This window comes from Microcaecilia unicolor, chromosome 4 (assembly GCF_901765095.1).
Source record: "Microcaecilia unicolor chromosome 4, aMicUni1.1, whole genome shotgun sequence".
In the NCBI taxonomy this organism is placed as follows: Eukaryota; Metazoa; Chordata; class Amphibia; order Gymnophiona; family Siphonopidae; genus Microcaecilia; species Microcaecilia unicolor.
Genome location: NC_044034.1, coordinates 47,105,487 through 47,131,222, shown reverse-complemented (window position 1 = coordinate 47,131,222; position 25,736 = coordinate 47,105,487). Strand labels below are relative to the sequence as shown.

At 44.8% G+C, this 25,736-nt stretch overlaps 1 protein-coding gene across 1 annotated transcript in view; it reads left to right on the top strand.

The window, feature by feature from the left end:
* Positions 1-23,779, top strand: part of CCDC82 (coiled-coil domain containing 82) — an 86,356-nt gene extending 62,577 nt beyond the window's left edge. Inside the window, 3 exon segments of the mRNA XM_030199355.1 lie at positions 9,860-9,998; positions 10,001-10,044; positions 23,244-23,779. Coding sequence (XP_030055215.1) covers positions 9,860-9,998; positions 10,001-10,044; positions 23,244-23,309 — 249 coding nt within the window. The 3' untranslated portion in view covers positions 23,310-23,779.
* The last annotated feature ends 1,957 nt before the right edge of the window (positions 23,780-25,736 follow it).

Genomic DNA, 25,736 nt, shown 5'->3' with positions numbered 1-25,736 from the left:
TCAGTGTGTAATTAAACTCTTGAATTTGTTGCCAAAAAAATGTGGTAAAAGCGGTTAGCTTAGCAAGTTTTAAAAAAGGTTTGGATAATTTCCTAAAGGTCCATAAACCATTATTAAAGATGGACTTGGAAAAATCCATAGGACAAAATCTGTTTACTGTTCTTGGATCTTGCCAAGTACTCGTGACCTAGATTGGCCACTATTGGAAACAGGACACTGGGCTTGATGGACCTTCGGTCTGACTCTGTATGGCAATGCTTATGTCCTTACCTTGCAGAAAAAAATAAAATATTTAAAAATATAAATTGTTCATAAAATAGGTGTATTCAGTCATTAAGGGTATTCAAAAAGCCTCTAAATTCTTTTTCATGGAGAGGGTGGTTGATGCTTGGAATCAGTGGCGTACCAAGGGGGGGGGGGCGGTGGGGGCGGTCCGCCCCGGGTGTCAGTGGGTGGGGGGGTGATCCGCTTCGCTTCCGCTGCTCCCACTTTACCTTTAAAAAAAATTTTTTGAAGCGTCGTTGCAGGCAGCGCCTTGCGTCTGCCCTGCTTGTTGTAAAAGAAGTAAATCTCTTCGCTTTGTCGTCGTCAGGCCTCACTATGTCCCGCCCTCCTCTGAGGTAATTTCCGCGAGGGCGGGACATAGTGAGGCCCGACGACGACGAAGCGAAGAGATTTACTTCTTTTACAAGCAGGGCAGACGCGAGGCGCTGCCTGCAACGACGCTTCAAAATTTTTTTTTAAAGGTAGGGTGGGGAGCAGGAGAGTCGGGTCGGGTCAGGGTGGGGTGGGTTCCTCAGATGGGAGAGGGGTATTGTGGGAGTTCTCACATGGGGAGGGGAGGGGGTTTTCATATCGGAAAAGGGGACTGAGTGGGGAGGGGGTTTTCAGATGGGAGAGGGGTGTTGTGGGGGTTTCTCACATGGGGAGGGGAGGGGGTTTTCATATGGGAGAAGGGGACTGAGTGGGGAGGGGGGTTCTCAGATGGGAGAGGGGTGTTGAGGGGTTTTCATATGGGAGAAGGGGACTGGAGTGGGGAGGGGGCTCTCAGATGGGAGAGGGGTGTTGTGGGGGTTCTCAGATGGGGAGGGGGGGGGGTTTCATATGGGAGAAGGGGACTGGGGGGGGGAGGGGGTTCTCAGATGGGAGAGGGGTGTTGTGGGGGTTCTCACATGGGGGGGAGGGGGTTTTCATATGGGAAAAGGGGACTGGGGGGGGGGAGGGGGCTCTCAGATGGGAGAGGGGTGTTGTGGGGGTTCTCAGATGGGGAGGGGAGGGGGTTTTCATATGGAGAAGGGGACTGGGGTGGGGTGGGGGGGTTCTCAGATGGGAGAGGGGTGTTGTGGGGGTTCTCACATGGGGGGGAAGGGGTTTTTATATGGGGAAAAGGGGGGTGGGGAGGGGGTTCTCAGATGGGAGAGGGGTGTTGTGGGGGGTTCTCACATGGGGAGGGGAGGGGGTTTTATATGGGAGAAGGGACTGGGGTGGGGAGGGGGGTTCTCAGATGGGAGAGGGGTGTTGTGGGGGTTCTTAGATGGGGAGAAGGGTTTCCAGATGGGAGAAGGGGACTGGGGTGGTGAGGGGGGTCCTCAGATAGGAGAGGAGAGGGGTGTTCTGGGGATTCTCAGATGGGAGAAGGACTGGGGTGGGGTGGGGTGGGGGTTCTCAGATGGGATAAGGGGGCTAGAACTGGGGTCTGAGAAGGGGTCATGATGGAAAATGGGGCATGCCTGGGTCAGGTGGGAGAATGGGTCGGGCTGAAAAGGGGGGCAAGGCATGTGGATGAAGGGGGCTGAAAGGAGGGTAGGTGGGACAAGGGGGCTAGTACTGGGAACTGGGGGCTGAAAGGCGGCAGGGTCTGAAATTGTGGGGACTGGGGGCTGAAAAGGAGACAGGGAGAAGTGGCTGGGCTGAAGCTCAGGACTGGTGAGAGAAAGGGCTGGGTTGAAACTGGGGGCTAAAAGGGGACAGGGAGAAGTGGCTAGGGGCTAAAGCTCGGGACTGGTGGGAGAAAAGGACTGGGGCTGAAACTGGGGACTGGTGGGATAGTGGGCTGGAACTGGGGGCTGAAAAAAGGGGCAGAGAGAGGGGACAGATCCTGGATGGAAGGGGGAGGAGAGGGAGGGCAGACCCTGGATGGATGGGAGAGGGAGGGCAAATGATGGATTGAAGGGGCAGAGAGAAAGGGCAGACAGTGGATGGAAGGGATAGAAAGGGCAGACAGTGAATGGAAGGGGGAGAGAGAGAGGGCAGACAGGGGCAGATGGTGGATGGAAGGGGCAGAGATAGAGGGCAGATGTAGATGGAAGGAGCAGGGAGAGAGGGCAGACATTGGATGGAGGGGACAGCAGAGAGGGCAGACACTGGATGGCAGAGAGAGAACAAAGACAGATGCTGGATGGAAGGAAGACAGTGAAAAGAAGATGAGGAAAGCAGAAACCAGAGACAACAAACTGTAGATAAAATATATATATATATTTTTTTTTGCTTTAGGATAAAGTAGTATTGTAGCTGTGTTAATGTTTATAATAGAACATGTAAACAAGGTAATCTTTTTATTGGACTATTTTAATACATTTGGCTAACTTTCGGAGAACAAAAACCCCCTTCCTCAGGTCCGGATAGGATATTGTAACAGCACTATACTGTATTGACCTGAGGAAGGATGTTTTGGCCTCTGAAAGCTAAATGTATTAGTCCAATAAAATGGTATTATTTTATTTTCTATATTTGTTTTATTTCTATTTGTTAATTTGTAAAGTGGTGATTGGTACTTGTTAGTTTTTTCAAATTTACATCTGCTGTCTTTATATTTTGCACAGTACTAGGGGACATTTTCTGTTTCTGTGGTGTTGCATTGTATGCAGAGTTCTGGCATCTTGGGGGTTCAGTTTAATTTTGTCTAAATAGAAAGGTTATTATTGCTTATTCTATAGTGGATTAGGTGTATCTGTGTTTGTGAAAAAGACATGGCTTTCGGTTGGCATTGACTGTGCAAGATGGGACGATCTGTGTTATTCTGCCTGGTTTCGTTTTACAGTAAGTGAATTGATGTTCTAGTGCTCACTGTAGTGTTTAAGATGCTTTCCTTTTCCTTGTGTGACTTGTAGAAATTACTGCTTATGGTATGCTAGAATTGCTCTATAGGTCCTGAGTGTTTTGTATTCTCGGCATGCCTAGTACTAGATTTTGGAGGGGGGTGTTAAAAAATGACTGGCCCCGGGTGTTAACTACCCTAGGTACGCCACTGCTTGGAATACCCACCCAAGGCAGGTGGTGGAGAAAAAAAACGGTGGCGGAATTCAAAAAGGCATGGGATGAACACGGAGGGTCTCTAATTAGAAAATGAATGGTATGTCAAACGGTGCTTAGATGGCAACTCTGGCTGTAAAAACTAAGGCCAGTGCTGGGCTGACTTGTACGGTTATGTCCCGCATATAGCAATCCAGTTTAGGATGGGCTGGAGAGGGCTTCGATGAGGACTCCAATAATTGGAAACGTGAGGACAGTGCCAGGCCGATAAACACGCCCCAGCCCCGCCTTCGCTATGCCTCCGACACGTCCCCGTGAACTTTGGTCCAGTGCCGTTGGAACCCCCCCCCCCCCGGGTGCAGCACGGTGCGACCCCCCCCCCCTTGGAGCGCACCCTCCCCCCCCCCCCCCCCCCCCGGAGTGCATTCTTACCTGCGGGAGGGCCGATCCGCCCTGAGTGCACGTCACTCGGAGCTGCGTCGGCCCCGCTGGTTCCCTGCTCTCTCTGCCCCAGAACAGAAGTAACCTGTTCCGGGGCAGAGAGAGCAGGGAACCAGCGGGGCCGGCACCCCCCGAGCGCGTGCACCCGGGCGGACCGCCCCTCCCGCCCCCCCCCCTTCCTACGCCACTGCTTTGGTCATCCCTGCGACGGACTGCAGTTGGGGGCGCCCAAAATCAGCTTTCGATTGTACCGATTTGGGCGCCCACGGGAGAAGGACACCCATCTCCCGAAGATAGACGCCCTTCTTCTTTCGAAAATATGTTGGCTTGTTGAGCTGAAAGCTGCGCTGGGCATTTTCAGACTTGGTTTGATTGGTAACTGAGGTTACCTGTGTCTTAGTCCCACCCACCCCTAGGTAAACTCCCTTTATATAGGGCAATCAAGGGACAAGTATCTTCATTACACTTAATTGCTCAATCCTAATTCTTGTTATTCCCTCTCATAGTTCACCTTTTCACACTTCTGAATCACATCATTATGACCTTCATTCAGTGCAATATATGTTCTGCTTTAACCCTAAGGCAAACTATCTGGAACCTTAGAGCTTGTCCTGTCTCCAAATATCAGCCTTGAAAGAAGAGATCAACAAACTCAAGAAGGAATTAACTACAATTAAAAAAGAGTCCAGGATTACTCATTTCCCAGCTAATTTACCACCACCACTGCCTCAGAGAATGAAACATCAGAATAGATGGGTCACAGTAGGCTCTGGTAGACTAAGATCTGTGACACAGAAACACTCGCCCTTCCAAGCTTTGCCCCTGTCAAATTCTTTTGCAGTGTTGCATCATTATGATAGCGAAAAACAAGTACTGTGGTAGAACCAGAGGCAATGAAAATAGCACAACCACAGAAACAGCCCCCAACTAATGACAGAATTGTGAAAAGCAGAAAATTATTACTGCTCGGAGACTCCATTATCAGAGGCATTAACTTAGGAGCACAGTTCAGGGGTTCCAACGTAGTGAAATTTCTTCCAGGATCTTCAGCTACAAGATGTACAGACCAAATACTGAAAGTGATCCGAGAAGAGAGCGAGGCTTCTAACGCTGATGTTGTAATTCACCTGGGACAAATGACCTGGCCAACAATAGCAAGTTTACAGCACAGAGAGCGTTCCAGAAGTTTGAGGAGGGACTGAAATCTTTGGTTCGGACTGTGGCTTTTTCTGAAGTAATTCCTACGTTGGGGAGGGGAGAGGAAAGACTATGCAAAACAGAGGAATTCAATAAGTGGCTTGAGTCTTGGTGTAAAGAAGAAGGTTTTAGATACATAGGAGAATGGGGTAATACGTGGAAAAATAACAGGCTGTACTGTAATGATGGGCTACATCTTTCTGTCATGGGAAAAAGGATCCTTGGGGAGAAATTCAGACAGTATGTTTCTAGACATTTAAACTAGAGGGTGGGGGTGACAAAAGGAAACAGGGGATTTCGGAAAGTTACTCCCAGAATAAACCTGATAGCAGTGAGAAAGGTCATGTAAATATAAAAAACCACCCAAACTCACTAAGAACATGGAAAGCAATGTGCACAAATGCTCGTAGTCTAAATAAAAGGTTCAAGACTTGCAAGCCCTGATGTTTGAAGAAAACTTGGATATTGTTGCTATTACGGAGAGGTGGATCAACGATTCTCATGAATGGGATGTGACCGTACCGGGATATAATCTTTTTGGGAAGGATAGAGAGAGCCGAAGAGGTGGAGGAGTGACTCTGTATGCAAGAGAGAATATCAGAGCGGCTGAAATGCGGGGAACCTGGGGAAAAGAAGAAGCTTTATGGATCGTCCTGGAAAGAGAAGACGGAACCTGTATCCACACTGGAGTTATCTACTACTACTGTTTATCATTTCTATAGCGCTACAAGGCATACGCAGCGCTGTACACCATACACATAAAGACAGTCCCTACTCAAAGAGCTTACAATCTAGATAAGACAGGTAAACAGACAGAACAAATAAGGGTAAGGGAATAAATAGGTAAGGATAAGGACAGGGCAAGTGAGTAACGGTTAGGAGTCAAAAGTAGTGGTAAACAGATGGGCGTCCTCGAGCGATAATGGAAAAAAGAAGTGTGTCCCTGACGAGCACTTGGCCGACTTTACTTGGGTCCATTTTTTCTTACAACCAAGCCTCAAAAAGGTGCCCGAACTTACCAGATGACCACCGGAAGGAATCGGGGATGACCTCTCCTGACTCCCCCAGTGGTGACTAACCCCTCCCCCACCCTGAAAAAAACAACTTTAAAAACTTTTTTTGCCAGCCTCAAATATCATACTCAGGTCCATCGCAGCAGTATGCAGGTCCCTGGGGAGGGAGGTGTGTGTCAGCAGAGGCATAGCAAAGGCGTGCGCCTAATGCAGCAAAAATGGCCTAATGTAGGACATGCTAAAGTGTTCTGTGTTAGTTTTGCCATATATGTGGGCTAACAGTGTAATAATTATTATTTTGTATTTTTTAGGGTGGGGCATCTCAGGGTTGGAGAATGGGCATGGATGTGATAATCAGCTAGCATATGGACATTACTGCTGTGCTAATTGGTTAGCACATCCATAATGCAGGAGCCCTTAACGCCAACTAAATAGGAGGTGGTAAGTGCTCCTGTGGTAATTTTTTTAAATGGCCACGCGCTAATGCTAACGTTAGCTCATGGCCATTAATGAAACAAATTGAAAAAAGGCCTTTTTGACGGCCACGCTAGAAGTGGCCTTAGCACATGAGAAAGGCCCATGTAAGGGTGTGCCAAGTCTACAGCTTATATTTAAAAGGTTTTTATTCAGGATCACAAGAAATAATACAGTTGAACAACTCACATCAAACATATAATCCTAAAAGCCTTATGGAGTTCACGAACATGCCAAAACTCCAAATAGGCAAATTGTGATTCCCTTTTTTATGAAATAAAACACCCCCCCCCCCCCACTCCCTCCCAAGCAATACTCTTTGACAATAGAAAGTGGACCACAATAGAAAAACAACATCCATTTTCCTCACCTCTGAGGTAAAATAAAACATGTATGTTCCTCAACCCACTGTGTATTTACATAATGTGGAAACTTAAATGCATAAAATCATAGTTCCCTATGGACCTATTTCGCAACATGATTCAAACAATGGTACTAGTGTTACAAGAAATGATTTATACTTGGGGATAGCTAGAGCACTCACTAATATTTAATTCTCCACCAGTTGCCGATTAAAGCAACAAGATTAACAATTGCAGTATTCTGTACTGCAAGATTTAAAAGCATCCATTTTGGACACAAAAGGCCATATATTTAGCTTCAAAAAGGGTTTATTTAAAAATACAAATCATGTAATAATATTGCAATGAGAGGTAGTTCTTTTAAGAGATCTTACAGAGAATCTGTACTTCAAAGTAAGGTAGCAGGTCTAGATCAAAAGTTATGTTACTTACAAGTCCTTGTTACAAAGTATGAACAGCATGAGGTAAACACATGGTTGCAGGAGAGGTCCTCATAGCAGTCAGGTGAACTACAGGTCAGGTCCCAAGAAGCTTTTTGAGCTGGGCTTTTCCAGGCTTTTATACAGTCTGTTTACAGGCAAATATGAGTGCATGTCCTGTGTGCATTTGCTTCCTGGTTTGCACTCGACCCTGGGCATTTGCAAAGCATTGTGGTATCTTGGTCTCATGTCTTATGACATCACAAGACTTCCTGTCTGGATTTTGCTGACAAATGGTCTTTTGAAGTGAAAAGGCTTCCTGCTCAGTCTCTGTAGCAGATACACATTATACTTTCCTTTTGTCAATAGGTGTGTGGATTTCACAGGTTTTCTGTCTCCTTGCCTCTTTGATCTTTGTTGTGTTGATCAGCCAGGCTTTTGATCAGAGGAAGAAAGTTAAACCTTTGAAGCAGCCTCTTACTTGTTTGTCCTTTTGTTAAGTAGTAGAGGTGTTAATGGTTTTTAGGTGAACGCCTAGCCAAGCTTTTATTAACAGTCCTTCAAGTGGGAGGGGGAGAGGAAGTTTGAAGACTTCTGAAGTAGTGCCTTTTGTCCTTTTAAATGTTCCCAAAGGGAGGGGGAAGAGGGGCTTGAACTGAAAGCCAGATCAGTTTATAATGATTCTGTTCCAATAAGTCTTTAAAAGCTGTATTTCTATATTGGTGTCTGATTCAGCACAATTAATAATTATGCTACACATTTAATTCTGATGATTAAACTCATATCACGCTACACTAGCACACGTAGACTACTGCAATGGAATCTATGTAGGTTGCAAAGAACAAATTATAAGAAAACTACAAACAGCACAAAATACAGCAGCCAGACTCATCTACGAAAAAACCACGCTTCGAAAGTGCAAAACCCCTCCTCCAAAATCTACACTGGCTACCAATTAAAGCTCGCATAACCTTCAAAATCTGCTCAACCATACACAGAATTATCTACGGCCTTGCACCAAACTATATGACCGATCTTATTGATCTACCAACAAGAAACCTGATAGCTAGATCATACTTAACCCTCCACTATCCCAAATGCAAAGGATTGAAATACCTACTCCACCAGCTTCTCCTTCATAGGCACCCAACTCTGGAACTTGCTGCCAAAGGACCTGAAACTCAAGAATAACTACTTAAACTTCAGGAAACACCTAAAAACCACATCTGTTTAAGAAGTTCTTTCCCACCAGCCCTGGCTAATTTCAAACAACCGAAACATGCCAACGTGAACCTCAGAATCGGAAACAATGAAGCATGCATCACTTTCACAAACTTCTACCCATTCCTCCACAATACCTGTAAACACAGTCTACGTTATGATTAACCATTTGTATTAGAACTAAACGTAAATGCAATAGAAACTTTGTAACTGCTCCCCATGTAACATGTAAGCCACATTGAACCTACAACGGGTGGGAAAAAGTGGGATACAAAGGCAATAAATAAATACATTATAGTCTTCATTACAAAAGTGGTCTGTAAAATCAACTTAACCCTCCATTGCCCCAGGTACAAATAAGTACCTGTATATGTAAGCTGCATTGAGCCTGCCATGAGTGGGAAAGCGCGGGGTACAAATGTAACAAAAAAATATATATGTAATTACCCTCCCCACCCTCCCTTCCTCCTCAAAGATGCATGTTTAGGATGGCCAATGGCCTGGACTTTCTTAGTGCAGCTTAGTAAAAGGACCCTTAGTAAATTAAGCTATAAATTTTATTTTATTATTTATTGTAACACTTATACCCCGCATTTTCCCACTCATTAGCAGGTTCAATGCGGCTTACATAGAATATCAGGTTTACAAAGTAACATAGAAAGGATATGGCTGTAATATAGAAGATAAAGAGGTGATGTGGGTAGGTAAGGTGGGTAGAGAGGAGGATGGTAGTGGTAGGGGAGTGGATGAGGGTGTGTACTGGGATTATCGTGTTGTGTTAGTATGGGAGAAAGTATAGGGAGGGGTAGGAATAGGGATGTACTTAGAAAGGATTAAATAAGGGAGCATATTCCAGGTTCTGTCTTCATAGTCTGATCTGGGTAGCGTAGATGGACTCATAGTTTAAGTCAGGTCATTTGCGTAGGCTTGCTTGAAGAGGTAAGTTTTTAGCAACTTCTGGAAGGATAGATGGTTAGTGACTATTCGAATGGATCTTGGTAAGGCGTTCCAGAGTTGGCTGCCTATGTTGGAGAAGTTGGATGCGTAATATGTTTTGTACTTAAGTCCTTTGCAGTTGGGAAGATGTAATTGAGATAAGTTCGAGAGGATTTTGAAACCGTTTCTAGCTGGAAGGTCAATGTAGCCTGGGTTTTCTCCATAGATGATCTTGTGAATCAGCGTGTGGACTTTGAAGTATATTCGTTCAGAATATATAAGGAACTGTAGTAGACATCTTATCCCTCCCCCTTTTAATTTGGTTGGGGGTACACTGGGGAAGTTGATAGGGCTCTCATCTGCTGGCTTCTAGGTCCAAAATAATTTGTCAAGGCCTAGTCCTAGGGAGCTTTATTCCTGTATGTAATTTTTCTTTATCAAACCTCTACATTTTGAGAATAGAGGTCTTTTCTTGTCATGAACACAATAACTCTGTCACATGATTTGGCAGCCCCCACTATCAACATACTTATCATTTGATTAGGTTTTGAAGGTCGGCAGTGTGTGCGCAGATCGTACAAGAGTTTACCATCAACTCCGGCACTTTAAGTACAACCTCTATAGAAAGTGCATCTCCAAGGCTGAGAAGGATGAAACCAAGGAGGGGCCTGTGAAAGACACAGTAAGAGACTGTTTTTTAGGCTGAAAACTGAAGGCTGGATTTCGGAGGTATAATTATGTTTTCTGTTGCAAGTTGAGTTTTGCCTGGGTATAGAAAAAACACACAAGTACACAGAAGCTTAGTTTATGTGAGAAAGGAACTGAACACAGTAGGGGGGTTAATATGCATTAGAGGAGACAGGATGCAGAAGAGGGAAGACCTAGGAGTCTGCTGATTAGAATGAATGTGTCTGCATCACTGCTGCTGAGGTACCGAAGATCCATGCTTTGAGTTTCAGGGCCATGGGGAGGGGGGAGTTAGGAGAGCTGGAGGGAAAGAAGAGCAGGGAAGGTAGAGCATGCCAGACCCACAGGGGGGGAGGGGGAGTGAGATGGAGACATGCTAGACTTATGGAGATTGTGTAAGAAATGTCAGACCCCATGGGGGGGGGGGGGGTGAGAGTGCCAGACTCATTGGGTGGGTGGGAGGGAAAAGAAAGGGAGAGACGCTGGCCCCAGGGTCGGGAGTGCAGGAGGAAGAGAAAAGAGAAGGGGACAAGCTGGATAAGGGGAGGGACGGAGGCACAAAAGAGATGCTGGGCATGGAGGGAGCTTAGAGGACAGAGACACTAAGGGCTTCTTTTACAAAGCCATGCTAGCAATTCCTGTGCGGCAAATGAGAGGAAGCCCAAAGGAATTGAATGTGCTTCCTCTCATTTGCTGCACCGGGAATCGGTAGCGCAGCTTTGTAAGAGAGGCCCTAAGTGTTGATGCTGGGCACAGGAAAAGGGATCGGGACACGGATGACAGATGTTGATCATGGGGAGAGAATGAACACAGAGAGGAGATGCTGGACAGGACAGATAAGGGATGCAGAGGGAAGATGGATGATGGGCATGGAAAGAGAAGAAATGAACAGGAGACCCTGAAAAGAGGAAAAGAGACACTTGGCCAAACAAAGAGAAAAATAAATACTCAGACAACCAAGATAGAAAAAAAATATTTGTTCTGATGATATTAATTGGAATATGTCAACTTTGAGAAATGTATGTCTCTGATATCTTGCATTCTAGTTTCTATTTCCTCTAGTATTGCTGTAATATAGAGTCTGACTTCTTGAAGTTTCCAGTTCTATTAATGAGGTGTGGTCCCTTGTTTCATATTTGTTAAGGGTCTGTCTGTGTTTTGTGTGAATGATCCAGATGTAATGTAGTTTGTGTGAGGCATTCTGCTAGTGTTTAGTTTCTGTGTAGGGATCTGTAGCAGTCTGACTGTTCTGTTTGGGGCTCCGCCCAGGGGTTTTAAACCCCCTTTTCCTTCAGCCCTTCTCAGCGGGGAGCGTCTCGCGAGGCGGGAACTAGCCCACCGCGCCTCGCTCACTCGCTCCTCCTGCTGTCTTTGGTGCGCAGGCCCGTCGGGGCACGGCGCCATGTTAGTGGCGGCTCCGTGCACCCGGGGGGCACTGCGCCTTGCTTTGTTCTGGCAGGAAATGTATTGTTATCATAGGTGTGCTACCTTTTTATAGGTAGGGTTGTTGCCATTTGAGTCTTGGACATAACTGCAGCTTATTATGACAGATTTTCTATAGAGATAGGAATGTGTTTGTTTTTTGGCAGGATTTAGTTACTGGAGCTATGAAGGGGTTCCACCCCCCCCCCCCCCCCCCCTCAGTCCACAGTACCTGTGGAGAAATGGTGTTATAGGGGCCCATCTTACTTTTTCTACCCTGGGCTCATTCAGTTATAGCTGCGCCACTGCCAGGCTGACAGTATGGCAGCCATATTAGTTTCTAATTTTAAAGTAAAATAGGACCACAAAATCTTTAAATATCAGTATATGATCATTGGAACATAAATTAGATCTCTTTTGAAAGCTTATGAGAACTTTTGACTAGTGCCACTCTAGGGTTAATAGGTTTTCTATTGGGTCTCTCCTTAGAATTTGGTTTTGTTGACCCTCTATGAAGCTAAAGAAACACTTTCCGTGAGTTTAAAAATTTCCCTTATTAGAAGTTATTCAGTAGTCTAAAAATCTGATTTTGAACATTATAAAATTCTAATATGTCTGTAATTTAAATAAAATTAGCATATTGGAAGCTTCTTTTTACCTGCAAGATCTACTGATAACTGTTACTCTCAGTCAAACTATATTTGTTTTAACAGTATATATTGAACTAAACTGGAAAAGTACCTTTGAAAACTCCCAAATGATCAGCTTCATCAACGTAATGCAATATCCCTTCCTTGAATCTTAAAATGGATAAAATTAATTCATGGGTGAAGTTTGGCACATAGAGTTATGAAATCTAACTGCCCGATATTCAAAGCGATTTGAGCAGGCAGCAGAAATTCCTGCCCATTTAAATTGCTCATGGCCGTGCCCCAGACATTCAGCAGCACTTAACCAGGCAATGCTGTTGAATGGCTCTGACTGTCATTAGAAAAGTGGGCATGTCACGGATGGTACATGGGGTGGAGTTGGGGAGGAACTGGCAGTTATATGGATGCCAACAGTATACAGTGCTGGCACCCGTATATCTAACTGGGGGATCCTTTTACTAAGGTGCGCTGAAAAATGGCCTTTGTAGTGTAGGCGCAGGTTTTTGGCCGAGCACAGGATCATTTTTCAGTGCACCTGTAAAAAAATGCCTTTTTTAGGGTGGGGGCCGAAAATGGACTTGCAGCAAAATTAAAATTGACACGTTTCTATTTTGGGTCTGAGACCTTACCGCCAGCTATTGACTTAGCGGTAAAGTCTCATGCGTTAATCGGGCAGTAACAGTCAACACGCGTCAAAATGCTGATTACTTCCTGTGCGCCAGAAAATAAAAATATTTTCTGACGTGTGTATCGACGCATGACAAAAATGAAATTTGGTAACTCAGAATTGGCACGTATTGGGCGCCCGTAAGCACTTACACGGCTTAGTAAAAGGACCCCTGGGTGAATTTAGGACAGGTTGTTTGCGCCTTCCGCCTCCTCCAACAGATTCTATAGCACCACAAGGATGACTCAAGAGGTCGCAGCAGCCAATGTGGAAAGGCAGCCAGCACTGTTCCCTCTAAGCCGAGTGAGAGTCCTCCATCTACAGTCCTGCCAGTATGTGGTGCTGTTTCACTACTACATTCCTTAGCGTCCCTCCGGACCGGCCCAGAATGTGACTGATGGGTTGTGCCGCCTTCCAGCAGGTGGAGACTGAGAACTGTGACTCTAGAGAGAGAGCCAATATGAGCCCTTGCCAGCTAGAGAAAGATCCAGTAATCTCAGTCTCCAGCAGGTGGAAGGTGGTGAGCCCTTCAGTCTCATTCCTTGCTATCTCTCTTCTATGGTTTCTTTCTGTTTGGTTTGTTTTTAAGGCTTAGCAGAGGGTTCCTCTGTGTAGGGAATTGGGTCCGGGCTGTGTATCCGAGGTTTTGCCTGTTGGTGGAGGCTGAGGCCCATGGGGGTCTCTTACTTCCTCGGGGGTGTCACAGTCGATGGCCGGGTCCCTCCCCCATGTCCTCCCTAGCATCGGTGTGATGCTTTTGTGTCCTTGATTGTGCTCAGACTCTTGGGGGGGGGGGGGGGAAGAGCTGTGCAGGCAGGGAGAGGCAGCCGCTATATGTTTAAAAAAAAAAAAAGCCATCAGCAGTTCAGAGAGTGCAAGCGAGCAAAGCAGCTCCCTTTCTCCCCTTTTCGGCTGGCCTTTCCTTTTCCCTTTGCCACTTTTGTCTGCAGCACAGGTTTAAAAAAAAAAAATTTCAGCGCCATAGTAGAGCAGCTCCGCTGCAGTTCTCGGAGTGAGAAGCCGTGCAAAGTGCTGCGCAGTGCTGGATATTTAGAGACAGGAGCTTCTGCGTCAGCGGCACCGGTATCGGGGAGGTCCGATACGGCATTCTTGGGCGCTTCAGTCAGCTTCGGTTGGCGGGAATGTCGCCATTTTGTTATCCTCGCTGTCCCCGGCTCATGCCTTTGATGGCGTTTTTTCCTTTCAAGGGGTTCTTCTGTTTTGGTCAGCAGTGTCTACAGGGGGGATGTGGATTCTGAGCACTGCAGCTCATATTGTTTCCTTCTGCTGGAAGGTCTCAGATTTCTGCCCAGTCTGCTCTGTTTCTGGTTGGGTCAGGTTTCATGGGAATCCCCTCCTTTTGTCTGTTAAATTTTCAGTTCTTCCTTAAATTACCCTGCACAGCAGCTTGGGTCATAGGTGTTAGGCAAGACTGTTTTCCTTAAGGGGGAAGCCAGCAGATCCTTCCTGGAAGAAGTTTTCATGTTTGAAGGTTCCATTCTATATAATATGATGTTGTGAAGGTACAGAGGGGACGTAGTTCTCGGAGGTCTCTTTGTTTTTGAAAATTGCTGGTTTTAAATTCTTGCCTGCTGCTTTAGTTATGAGTACCTCACAGAAATTGGAGGTGTACCGATGAATAGAGGTGCGTTTTTTACTGTATCTGCTTTACTGGCAAACTTAAAAAAAAAAAAAAAAAAAAGAGTAGTTGTGTTCCTTTCTATGGTAGAGTATGTGCAATCTAGTTTTACAGTTTGGCTCTTTATGTAGGTTATTCTTTGCCCTAATTTTTACCTTAGTGTCCCTTTAGGTACTTGTAGTGGGTTAGGTTTGTTTGGTACAGGGTCCTGACTAAAGTCAGGCATTTAGTGTTCACTCCCTGTCGCTTAGGGCCAAATGCGCTAGAACTTTACGAGCCAATAACGAGCCATTAACGAGCAAGCAGTAAACCCTGGCATGCACTAAACACTTTTTTCTGACGACGGGTAGCAGCTTAACGAAAACGGAATGCAGATGAGCAAATCGTGTAGAAACCCTATTGTAATGAGATGCACTAACCTTTTCCGATTGCCTTAACGCTGGAAAACGCTGGAAAATCTAACGAAAGGTCTGTACCTCTCGTTGGGGCTGGGCGGGATTGGAAAAATTATTAAAATGTAAAAAAAAAAAAAAAAACCTGGCAATCTCTGAGCCAATCCCAGCGCATTTAGCTGAGCTACGTCTAGTAGTGCTATAGAAATGATAAGTAGTAGTAGTAGTAAACATGCTGTGATTGGCTCAGAGACTTCTCAGCTGAGTGAAGCACGGGCAAAAAGGACATTTTTATTATTCCAGGGTTGAATGATGTCCAAAAAAGAGCCTGCAGCATCTGAGCCTGTTTGATTTTTTTTAATAAAGCTTTGCTTTTAAAAAAACGTCCATTTTGTGTGTCCCCGCAATAATAAAAACGTCCTTGTTGCCCGTGCTTCACTCAGCTGAGAGACCTAGAAGTAAGGGAGGGACATCAAGCAAATAGAGCTGTGGCGAGTGGTTAGAGCAACGAGGTGGCGGGTTCAAATCCCACTAATACTTTTGTTAAAATTGGAGTTATTTATTATTTTCTCCCCGTTTTTTATTTATTTATTTATTGAACATTTGTTATTCTGCCATTCATGAACCTTTTCAAGACGAACAACTTCCAAACTGCACTTGCTTGCTATGAGTGAAATGTCAACACATTAGCAGAAGCAGCATCAGAGCCTGTGATTTTTTTTAATAAAGCTTTGCTTAAAAAAAAAAACGTCCATTTTGTGCGCCCTCCCCCGCAATAATAAAAACATATTATAAAGGCGTATTTGACATGCGCAGAGCAGCCAGCATAACGCTTTGCTGCTCTGCGCATGCTTGACCGGGCCGATTCTCCGACTGTTTGAAGAGGAATAGAGAATGCAAGTGAGCTACGAGTAGCTCATTTGCATTCCCTTTCCTTGATGCATAGCCGTTCCCTACCGATTCACTATGGAATTCGGTACGGAACGGCTCTAACGATGACTTTAGTGCATCCCCCCCTTAATCAGCAGAGGTGACAGCCTACTTCTGGGGGGGGGGGGGTGCAGTGCTGGGAATAGTCTCCAGGCCCTCATGTGCAGACTGTTCTTGCTGAATTTGTGAGCACACCCCACATTGCTCAGTCCGGAGAGGGCTGAGGCTGTTCTTTCCAAGGCATGCCCTGGTTTGATTTAAAAAACAAATAGTTTAAGCTTAGTGCTGTGTGTATGGTCTTTTGGGAGTTTTGTTGTATGGAGTCTTATTAATTTCCAGAAGGATGTGTTTCTCTGCTCCTTCTTGACAGTTATCAATCAATGATTTTATACATTTCTGGCGGGCAGGTGCCTAACTCCAGTCTAGAGAGCTCAGAGGTAACCTAGATTTGACAGATGTGAAAATGTGCTAAATGCAAAGGGCTGTGTGGTGGTTTTTGGGGACTGTGCCCAGCATATTCTCAGCAATTGTGACACAGAAAACTGCGCTAGTGTGCATACTTCTGGTTGTAAGTAGTGTGAAGGCAATTCAGCACCTGTTGATGCGGTGCTAAGGGAACCGGTCTGCCTGCAAAAGGGTTAGCTTGCCGTACTTATCGTGAGTTAACTGTAATAGGTGGTCTATGCTCTTTCTTTGTCCAAGTCCCATCTAATTCCTACTCAGAATCTCAACGTGGAGTTCACGTGAATTAGCGGGTGCTAGCCATCATGTCACCTCAGTAAAAGCTTACCTGCTCGGGCAGAAACAATAAAAATGTGCCAATTCACATGCTCGTTGCTTAGTGCACTTAGTAAAACGGTCTGCCCGGAGAGTTTTTTATCTGCACTGGTCATGACAGAGGCCTCTCTTCATGTTCTTTTTCGGAACCTCGCATCTGCGTTTTCTTGGCTTCCGATGTTGGGCAAGCCCTATCAGTGTTGGGCGTTGCCTTTCGGGCTGGCGACTTCCTCTCGTACGCTTATCAAGGGTGATGTTAGAATAGGGGGCATCCTCTTTCATCCTTACCTGGATCATTGGCTGATCAGGACAAAGTCATATCAGGAGAGTGGTCAGGCCATGTACTGTAGGTGGTTATATATATATTTTGTAAGAGGCCAATTTCCTACCTATGTACTCGCTTATGTCTAGGGGGCGTGGCCTCTGCCCAACCTTAGCTGCATGGAAAATACGGACGGACCAAAGGAATATATTAGTTTATTTATACAGCGTTATATACAAAAATATAGAAAACTCTTATCAGCTTATAGCATCAGCAATTCCTGATTGCATGCACAATGATACCAAAAATATATAGAGAATAACTATGATTATCCTATTGGCTAATCTGTAATGACAGATAAACACAATACCAAGATCCTAATGATTACCACACAAATCTTATGCTAGGCTAACAGCAACTAGAGATCATAAATCCTGACGTCACACATCTGATGGGTCCGAGCACAGACTAATTATCTAACCCAGCCTGAAGGAAGTAAACTATGATCTCACCGTCCCGGTTTCCAGATCAGATTCCTTCCAATGCCTCAGCCGAAGGTCTCAGCGAGGTCCCACAAGCTCAGGTGATGCACTTGTCTTGATCAGCCACAGATGATACAGACTCAGTATAGATCCTGTAGACAGCTGTAATCTGGGGAAAAGCTTTGCCAGGTATTATCAGTAAGTCTCTCAGGTAAATTAGGTGCTTGCAGAAATGCAAGTGTTCTCCTCTTCTGTTCTTCTGTTCTTCTCTCTTCTTCTTCTCTCAGGAACTAGTTTCTTTCTGTTCCCGCTTCTCAGATCAATCAGTTTTCTGGGAGCCAATCAGAAATAATCCCACCATGTACTCCCAGCATCTGTATGAAGCTTCCTTTGTCCGTCTTATCTCGTAAGCTCTCTCACTCTCTCTCTCCCTCAGGGACATGCATTCTCCCCCGATACAGAGTGACCTTGGAGGTGGTGCAGGCTTCAGTAAGTCTATTACAAGCTGAAATTCTGACTTCTGCACAGTTGGTAGTCAGACATATAGGTGAAAGGTTGCAGCGTCCATTTTGGCTGTAAAGGTGCTCTCATATGCACACAGGGTGGGTGAGATCACAGCAAATACTCCTACAGATTCCCCCCCCTTGGAGATGGAAATTACTACAAAGGAGTAAAGGCCTTCTCCAACCTAACTACAAAAATAAGCCAGACGAGTCTGGCACCTTTTGTAGTCCCTAGGTTGGGTAGTAAACTCGCAACACAGCCGTATACTGTCGTCCCAGGCCTAGGGGGTGTTTCTATACTCAGCTGGGTTCAGGTCTTCATTACCCAGTCCTGTAGCCTAGATTGCAATTTTCAGATTCGCCTGGTATTCTGGTCCTCGAGGCCAAGAGCGAGGGATTCACTTCAGGCTGGGTTCCATGGCGCTGGCAATAGAAGCAGTGCCCTGAGGGCTCAGGTTCGGTCTCTTCAAAGTCACTACTCTTTAGGTAGTTGCTGCAGAAGGCTTCTCTGCAGGCAAAATTTGTCCCTGCCTACGTAGGTAGGGGCAGCCTCCACTGGTTGCTCTGGGAGTCCATTTTTTCAGCTGCTCCAAGGGTATGTCCTTGGAGCAGTTGAAAGGAATAGTTCTCACAACGGATTACAGCACCAGGAGCTGGGAAGCTCAGTGTCAGGAGCAGAATGCTCAAGATCTCTGGTCTCGACAGGAGACATCTAGCTAGATCAGCTTTCTGGAAACCAGAGCATATTGACTAGCTATTCAGGCATTTTGTCACTGGCTGGCTGGCAAGTCAGTCACACCTCGTCAGGCTATGCCACAGCGACGGCATATATATACAGTGCAATCCGCTTAAGTGCAAGGGTCTGGGACCAAAGAAATGAATGCAGTTAACCGGAGCGTGCACTTAACCGTTGTGATCCAAAAAAAGCTTGACATCTAAAAAACATATGTACAGTACTGTTTATTATTATACATACAGTATACAGTCTCCGTTAACTGACATTAGGCTTACTTGAAGTAATCAGTTATAGTCCTCTGTACACTGTTGGGTCTGTGAGTTCCATAGACTACGTCTGCCAGACGATAAAAACTGTCATAGCACTGATATCCAGTGGCCTCCAGATAGGCCCACACGGTGTTGAGACTCTCCAGCGCTCTTGCAAAAGTGACAGGAGGAGGTTGTTGAATTTCGTCAGCATATGCCTCGCTGCTCATTTCATCATCTGTTTCATCATCAGCCGTTGTTGCCTGCGTGTAGGCGCATATCTCGACATCAGTGCTGTCGTCAGCTGTTTGTAAATCGTAATCAACAGCTACATAGCGATGAAACTCCTCTTCGGTAACACCGACTGGGATGTCAATAACCTGTTCATCTGACGCGTTTGCAACAGCTGCATCAGTTTCATCCCTCTCCAAATCCTTAACAAAGCTTGCCCGCTTGTAGCAGTTCACAGTGGTTGCCCGTGTAACATGATTCCAGGCTTCTTTCTGCATATGAAGGGGATCCAACAGTGATAGATTACGAGCCAGTTCAACAGCACGTTTATCCTTGCCAGTCTGGTCATCCATAACGCTCATCAGACGACGTAGCACAAGAGCCCGATAATGTTGTTTGAAATTGGCTATTATGCCCTGATCCATAGGCTGGATCAGAGAGGTAGTGTTTGGTGGCAGGAAGACCACTTTGACATGAGACAGCCTGACATCATCCCTGTGTGCAGCACAATTATCACAAAGCAACAAAATCTGACGTTTTTGTGCCCGCATTCTAGTGTCTAACTTCTTTAGCCACTGCTTCCAAATTTCCCCAGTCATCCATGAATTTGCGTTAGCCTCATATGACACAGGAAGTCGCTTAACTTTCTTAAAGCAACGGGGCTGTTTGCTCTTTCCAACGACGAGGGGTTCCAACTTCTCACTCCCATCCATATTGCAGCAAAGGAGGATCGTCAGTCGGTCCTTCAACGTTTTACCTCCAGTAGTTTCGGCATGTTTGAATGCAAAATGTTCCATCAGGAATCGCTCGCCAGTAGAGATCGTTTTCATCAGCATTGAAAATGTCACGAGGTGCAAACTCGTTCAAGATGGTAGGAAGAACTGAAACAACACAATTTCAGCACCAAAGTCATCAGCGTTTTATTTCTCAGCATTCTGTTTCTTGAATTTTATGTTGTTCCTCTTCTTCCATCTTTCCAACCATCCAACAGTGGCTTTGAATTCAGTTAGTCCAAGACTTTCAGCTAGCTGGTTAGCTTTCTCCATAAGCAGTGGACCACTGACAGGAAACTGTCTGCTCCTGACTCGAGAAAACCTCAGCTTTTCCCGCCCTTTTATGTTTCCTGTGTGGATTTGTATTGTTTTCCAGTCTTCCAGAAGCTGATCTTTCTGCTTCAAGACGTGAAATTTGACTGGGATTGACACCATATTCTTTAGCAATAGATGCTTGACTTTGTTTGTTTTCTAATTTTTTAAGAACTTTTATTCGTTCAGCCAGTGTTAAAGTCTTACAGTTCCGCCGCAACAATGACGACTCCGACTCCAATGTACACTCTAACAACATTCTTTCGCTTATTCTGTCTGTGGCAGTTAAAGGGGCGGAAAATTTGAAATCTCGTTGGTTGTCACGCGCCAATCGGCTTCTATATTCCGTGCGCGCGCTTATGCGGAGTCTTTCCTGCAGAGGAATGGTCTTAAACCATGCATATAAGCGAATCTTACACTTACCAGTGGTATGCTAAACCGAAGTTTGTCCCCATAGAAATTGATGGCGCCAAAAACGGGACTGAAGTATGGCATGCAGTTAAACAGAGCATGCGCTTATCCAACGTGCACTTAAATGGAGTGTACTGTATATAGATATATATAGATAGATAGATTTCATCCACCAGAGGCGGATGAACTGTCATCAGTTGAAGCAGGAGACAGTGGAGCTACTTCATTGAGCAGAATTTGCATTGAATGGTTTCGTTCTGCCGTTCATATCACAGGTATTCAGAACATTCAGGCAGGTTTTCTCAGTTGAAACTCTCTGGATCCTGGAGAATGTGCTTTCAGCTAAGTAGCGTGTCAAGCTGTGGTAGAGTGTTGGGATTTCCAACAACGGTTCTTTTTGCGTCCGTTCTCAATATGAAGCTTCCTCTTTACGTTAGTCACCGAGAAGTCCCCAGAGCACAAAGGGGAGATCGGCCATCCTGCTCTAGGCTTTTCCTCTGGCCTCTCTTAGGCTCTTTCTTCCAGTGGATTGAGACACTTGGAGGCCGGGCATTTTTTTGGTGGAATTGGATTGGCCTTGTAAGCCTAGGTCCGATAATCTTTAGTGCCTTCTGGTTAGTTCTCCTCTTCGGTTTCCAGAGCCATTAGGTTTTCTGGGGCAGAGCCTGGTGTCTTATTCGGATCCAGTTTGATTTTTTCTTAAGACTTGGCTCCTGAACGGGCACAATTGGGGAAAAAAAAAGATACTTGGCGAGTGTGGTGGTCACCATGCTTCCCTTGAGGCGTCGGTTTCAGTTCCTAAGTTATATTAGGACTTGGCAGATTTCTTGAGGCATGCTGTGAGGAGCTGGTCATCTCTCCCTGTTGCGCATCAGTTCAGCAGTTGTTGGATTTCTTGCAACGAAGTCTTAACAAAGGTCTGACTTGAACCTCTCTTAAGCTATGACTTGTCTCCTTGTCCTGTTTTTTCGTAGTCTAGTTCTATGTAAAGCCTTGTTCAGCCATCCGGTTGTAGCCGGGGGGGGGGGGGGGGCGGTTCTAAGGAATGAACTTTTTGAATGTTTTTTCCTCATTGGGATCATAATTTGATGCTCTCTGTTCTCCCAATCCTTTATTTGAGCCTTTGGCTCCCAGTACTTTATAGCACTTAGCACTTAACTCAGTATTTTGGTGGCTATCGCTTCAGCTTGGCTCTTTCTTGTGATTGTTCATATTGTGGACTTCTACAGATTGAGTGGACTTTCTCTCCTTTCTCTCATTCTTCCCAAGGTCTTGGTCTCAATTTCATTTGTCTCAGTCGGTGGTGTTGTCTGTGCTCGGTCTTCTTCAGGTTTGGAAGATCGACATCGCTTAGAGTTTCTTCTTGTCTGGAAAGCTCTCAAGTAGTTTTTAAAAACTGCGGAGGAATTTTGTGCATAGATCTTCTGTTCTTCTGATTGAGGGTGTTGCGTAGAGGGCTCATGGCCTCTAAGCCTACGTTTTTTCTCGTTAGCTTGGGGACATGATCGTTTTGCACAAAGGACTCATGGCTTCTAACCCTACGGTTTCTCGTTGCCTTGGAGTGTGGTTAGCTTATGAGAGGATAGATGGCCTTTTGGGCGAAGCGTCTTTTTTCAGGTACCTCCTTTGGAATTTTTTTCTAAGCCGGTCACTTGGTCGTCTTTGTATTATTTTTAAAAGCATTGACAGTTGGATCTGCAGTGTCGTACACATCGATTTCAGGAACAACGGTTCTTTCTGTGGGGTTACTTAGCTCCCTCCCATGTTTATACTGCTTTGTTACTTCCCATCAGTCACATTCTGGGCTGGTCTGGAGGGACGCTAAGGAAGGAGAAATTAGGCCTTACCTGCTAATTTGCTTTCCTTTAGTCCCTCCGGACTGGCCCAGATCCCTCCCTCAGTGTATTCTGTTGTTTTACGGTTGGTTTCCTCTTGGAGCTGCATTGTATGTTTGCTGTTATATGTTGTATTGCTTCGGTATTGCAGCTTGCTCACTTGATCACCACAGACTGTTCAAAGACTAAAATACTACAGATTCTTTTAGATTTGTATTGGGTAAATGAAACTCTTTATTTGCACTTTAATTGGAGAGTGTATAAGTCATTACTGTTACTGTATCACAGTGATTAAACAATAAACACACTAATCAAGTACATTACTAAAGGAAGGCTATAGAAAAGTAAAATAAGAAAGATATATATCTCCTGCTCATTGTGGCAGATAAAATCACATTGGCTCAAATCTCATTTTCTCTGTTAAGTGTTTCCCTTGCTAATAAGTTAACCTTTTCCCTTTAGCTCCATCAAGGGGACTATATTTATTCTCTATAAAATGTGTTTTTGGTATGTATTTTGGAGTGTCTAGAACGAATTAATTGGATTTACATTGATTCATATGGAAATAATTGCCTCGGTTTTCATCTGTGTCGGTTTTCGTTGATTGTTTTTGGACGGATTATCAACGAAAACCGAGGTATCACTGTATATAGAATTCAGGGGTAAGCAATTTTGGCATGCATTTTATAGAACAGCACCTAGCACTTATGGACATAAATGCCAATTAGTGATGTCATTCACATGTATAAGTGCACCTCTTCTATAAATTGGTGTGCTTAAATGGCACCTAAATTTAGGCACACTTAATGGAATTGCCCTTTATGTGTACTGTGGTGATTCTTAAACTAAAAATATAACCTTTGTTGTACTATATTGTAGCGCATATGATTTATTTTTTATTTTTGCAAAATGAGTAATGTGTACCTAATACAATTTATTTATTTATTTAATGTTTTTTGTTTGTTGTTCAGCAATTTGATCTTCTTCAAAAGTATCTGGATGAAGCGGATTTCTTCCAGGAAGAAAAAATGGACTGAATATTCTGATGCCTTCTAGTAGAACCAAAAAGAAACCACCAAAAGGTGGAGGAGCAAGGACATCACCTTGCCAAGTCACAGGGGAGAACAGAAGAGCAGGGTGACAGATAGCACTTCAAACGACAAACGAAGAAGCATGAAATCCAATGTAGTAAAGATTTGCTTTTGCGATACCTTGTGCAGCACCACTGTCTTTCCGAGCTTTCGCAGCATTTAAAATGTGTGTGTTTGTTTTGATTTGCACATTTCAATTTTACTCTTATACTTTTCACCATGGCGTTTTAATACAGTCTCTTTAAGAAATTGTTATGCACGCGCGCTACCCTGGAACGTGCAGGCACGTTCCAGGGTAGTGGCACTAAAACCTAACGACAGAATCCTTTTTAACTTCCTTTGAGACAACTTCACATCTTTGACTGCTTTCAGCAGAGGTAGGACTTTGCTCTACAGCACAGCTTTACTGTTGACAGCTTCTTGATAAGGTTTATGAGCGGCGTGTTAAAATATAATTTAGTATATTTATATAACACAAAGATCTGTCCAGTTTTAAAATTTCATGTACCAATACAAAGCTAAATTATGTCGCTATTTGATTGATCCTGTTAATGTATTGTTTTCAAATTGTACTATTTTAAATGCAAAATTGTACATTGAAAATATGTGTGGTGGGGTAAAATTGAAAAGGCTTATTTAGGAACTATAGGGGTAAAAAATCATGAGTATAGAGGGCTGTAACCTGCATGGAGTGGTTGCACTGGCCACCTTGTTGAAAGACTGGAGTGATCATATAAATCTTTATTTGCCATTTTTATACTATGTGGGCCTTTTACAAAGCCTCGCTAGCGTTTTTAGCTCATGCTAAAAATCAGCATGCACTAAGTGCTAAGACGCCCATATGAATATAATGTTCATCTCAGCATTTAGCGCAAGCTGATTTTTAGTACAAGCTACACAGGGCCGGTCTTAGCAATTGTGCGGCCCTGTGCAGACCAGTTCGGTGGGGGCCTCCTGCCCCCACCTAGCCCCGCCCCTTGTTGACAAGATGTGTCTTAAACATTTTTTTATTTCAAATAAAGACAAATAAAGCAAAACTTGCACAGAAAAACTAATTACTACTACTACTACTAAACATTTCTAGAGCGCTACTAGGGTTACGCAGCACTGTACAAATTAATAACTAAGGACGGTCCCTGCTCAGAAGAGCTTACAATCTAAAGGACGAAATGTCAAGTTGGGGTAGTCTAGATTTCCTGAGTAGAGGTGTTGTGATTAGGTGCCGAAAGCGACATTGAAGAGGTGGGCTTTGAGCAATGATTTGAAGATGGGTAGGGAGGGGGCCTGGCGTATGGGCTCAGGGAGTTTGTTCCAAGCATGGGGTGAGGCGAGGCAGAAAGGGCGGAGCCTAGAGTTGGCGGTGGTGGAGAAGGGTACTGAAAGGAGGGATTTGTCTTGAGAGCGGAGGTTACGGGTAGGGACGTAAGGGGAGATGAGGGTAGAGAGGTAAGGAGGGGCTGCAGATCGAGTGCATTTGTAGGTTAGTAGGAGAAGCTTGAACTGTATGCGGTATCTGATCGGAAGCCAGTGAAGTGACTTGAGGAGAGGGGTGATATGAGTATATCGGTCAAGGCGGAAGATAAGACGTGCAGCAGAGTTCTGGATGGACTGAAGGGGGGATAGGTGGCTAAGTGGGAGGCCGGTGAGGATAATAATAAGTACAATGCTTTCATAGGAAACCTTTGGGTTTAAAAAGCAAAGCCATGTGCAAGTAAGGACAGGAATTAAAACTAAAGGCCCTTAATATGTAATACTTGGTAGCAATAATGAAACAGTGATTGAATATTCACATAGCAAGCAACCTGAGCCAACAGATTTATTTTCCACTGAACATAATTAACATTGTATGAACTTGGCAGCTAATAGTGTGTTGAACTGGACAATGTTGGCACATTTAGACTGACTCTGGACAGTTCTGCACGAAGGAAACATTTCACTACAAACACTAGCATGGCTTTGTAAAACACCCTCTATGTTACTGTGTGGGTAGAATGTCTGAATCCGAGGAGTGGCAATTCTGGTAGGACAGAAATGTGGTTTGATTATCAACAAAGAATTCAAGGACACAACTGGGAGATATGTGGCCATAAGGGGAACGCTGCAGGGACAGGAGATCACATTGGTCAATATCTATGCACCTAATGTAGGGCAATGGGGATTCTACCATACTCTAGGGGAGGAGATTCAGGGATTTATCAGGGGACAAGTGATTTTGGGAGGGGACTTTAACATAGCTCCAGATGTGAGTTTGGATCATTCAGGGGGAGGGGGACATCAGTCGGGCGCGGGGCGGAAAGCGCTACACAAGTTTTTGAGGCAGTTGGAATTAGTGGATAGCTGGAGGCTACACTTTCTATTCTCATGTAGCAGGTT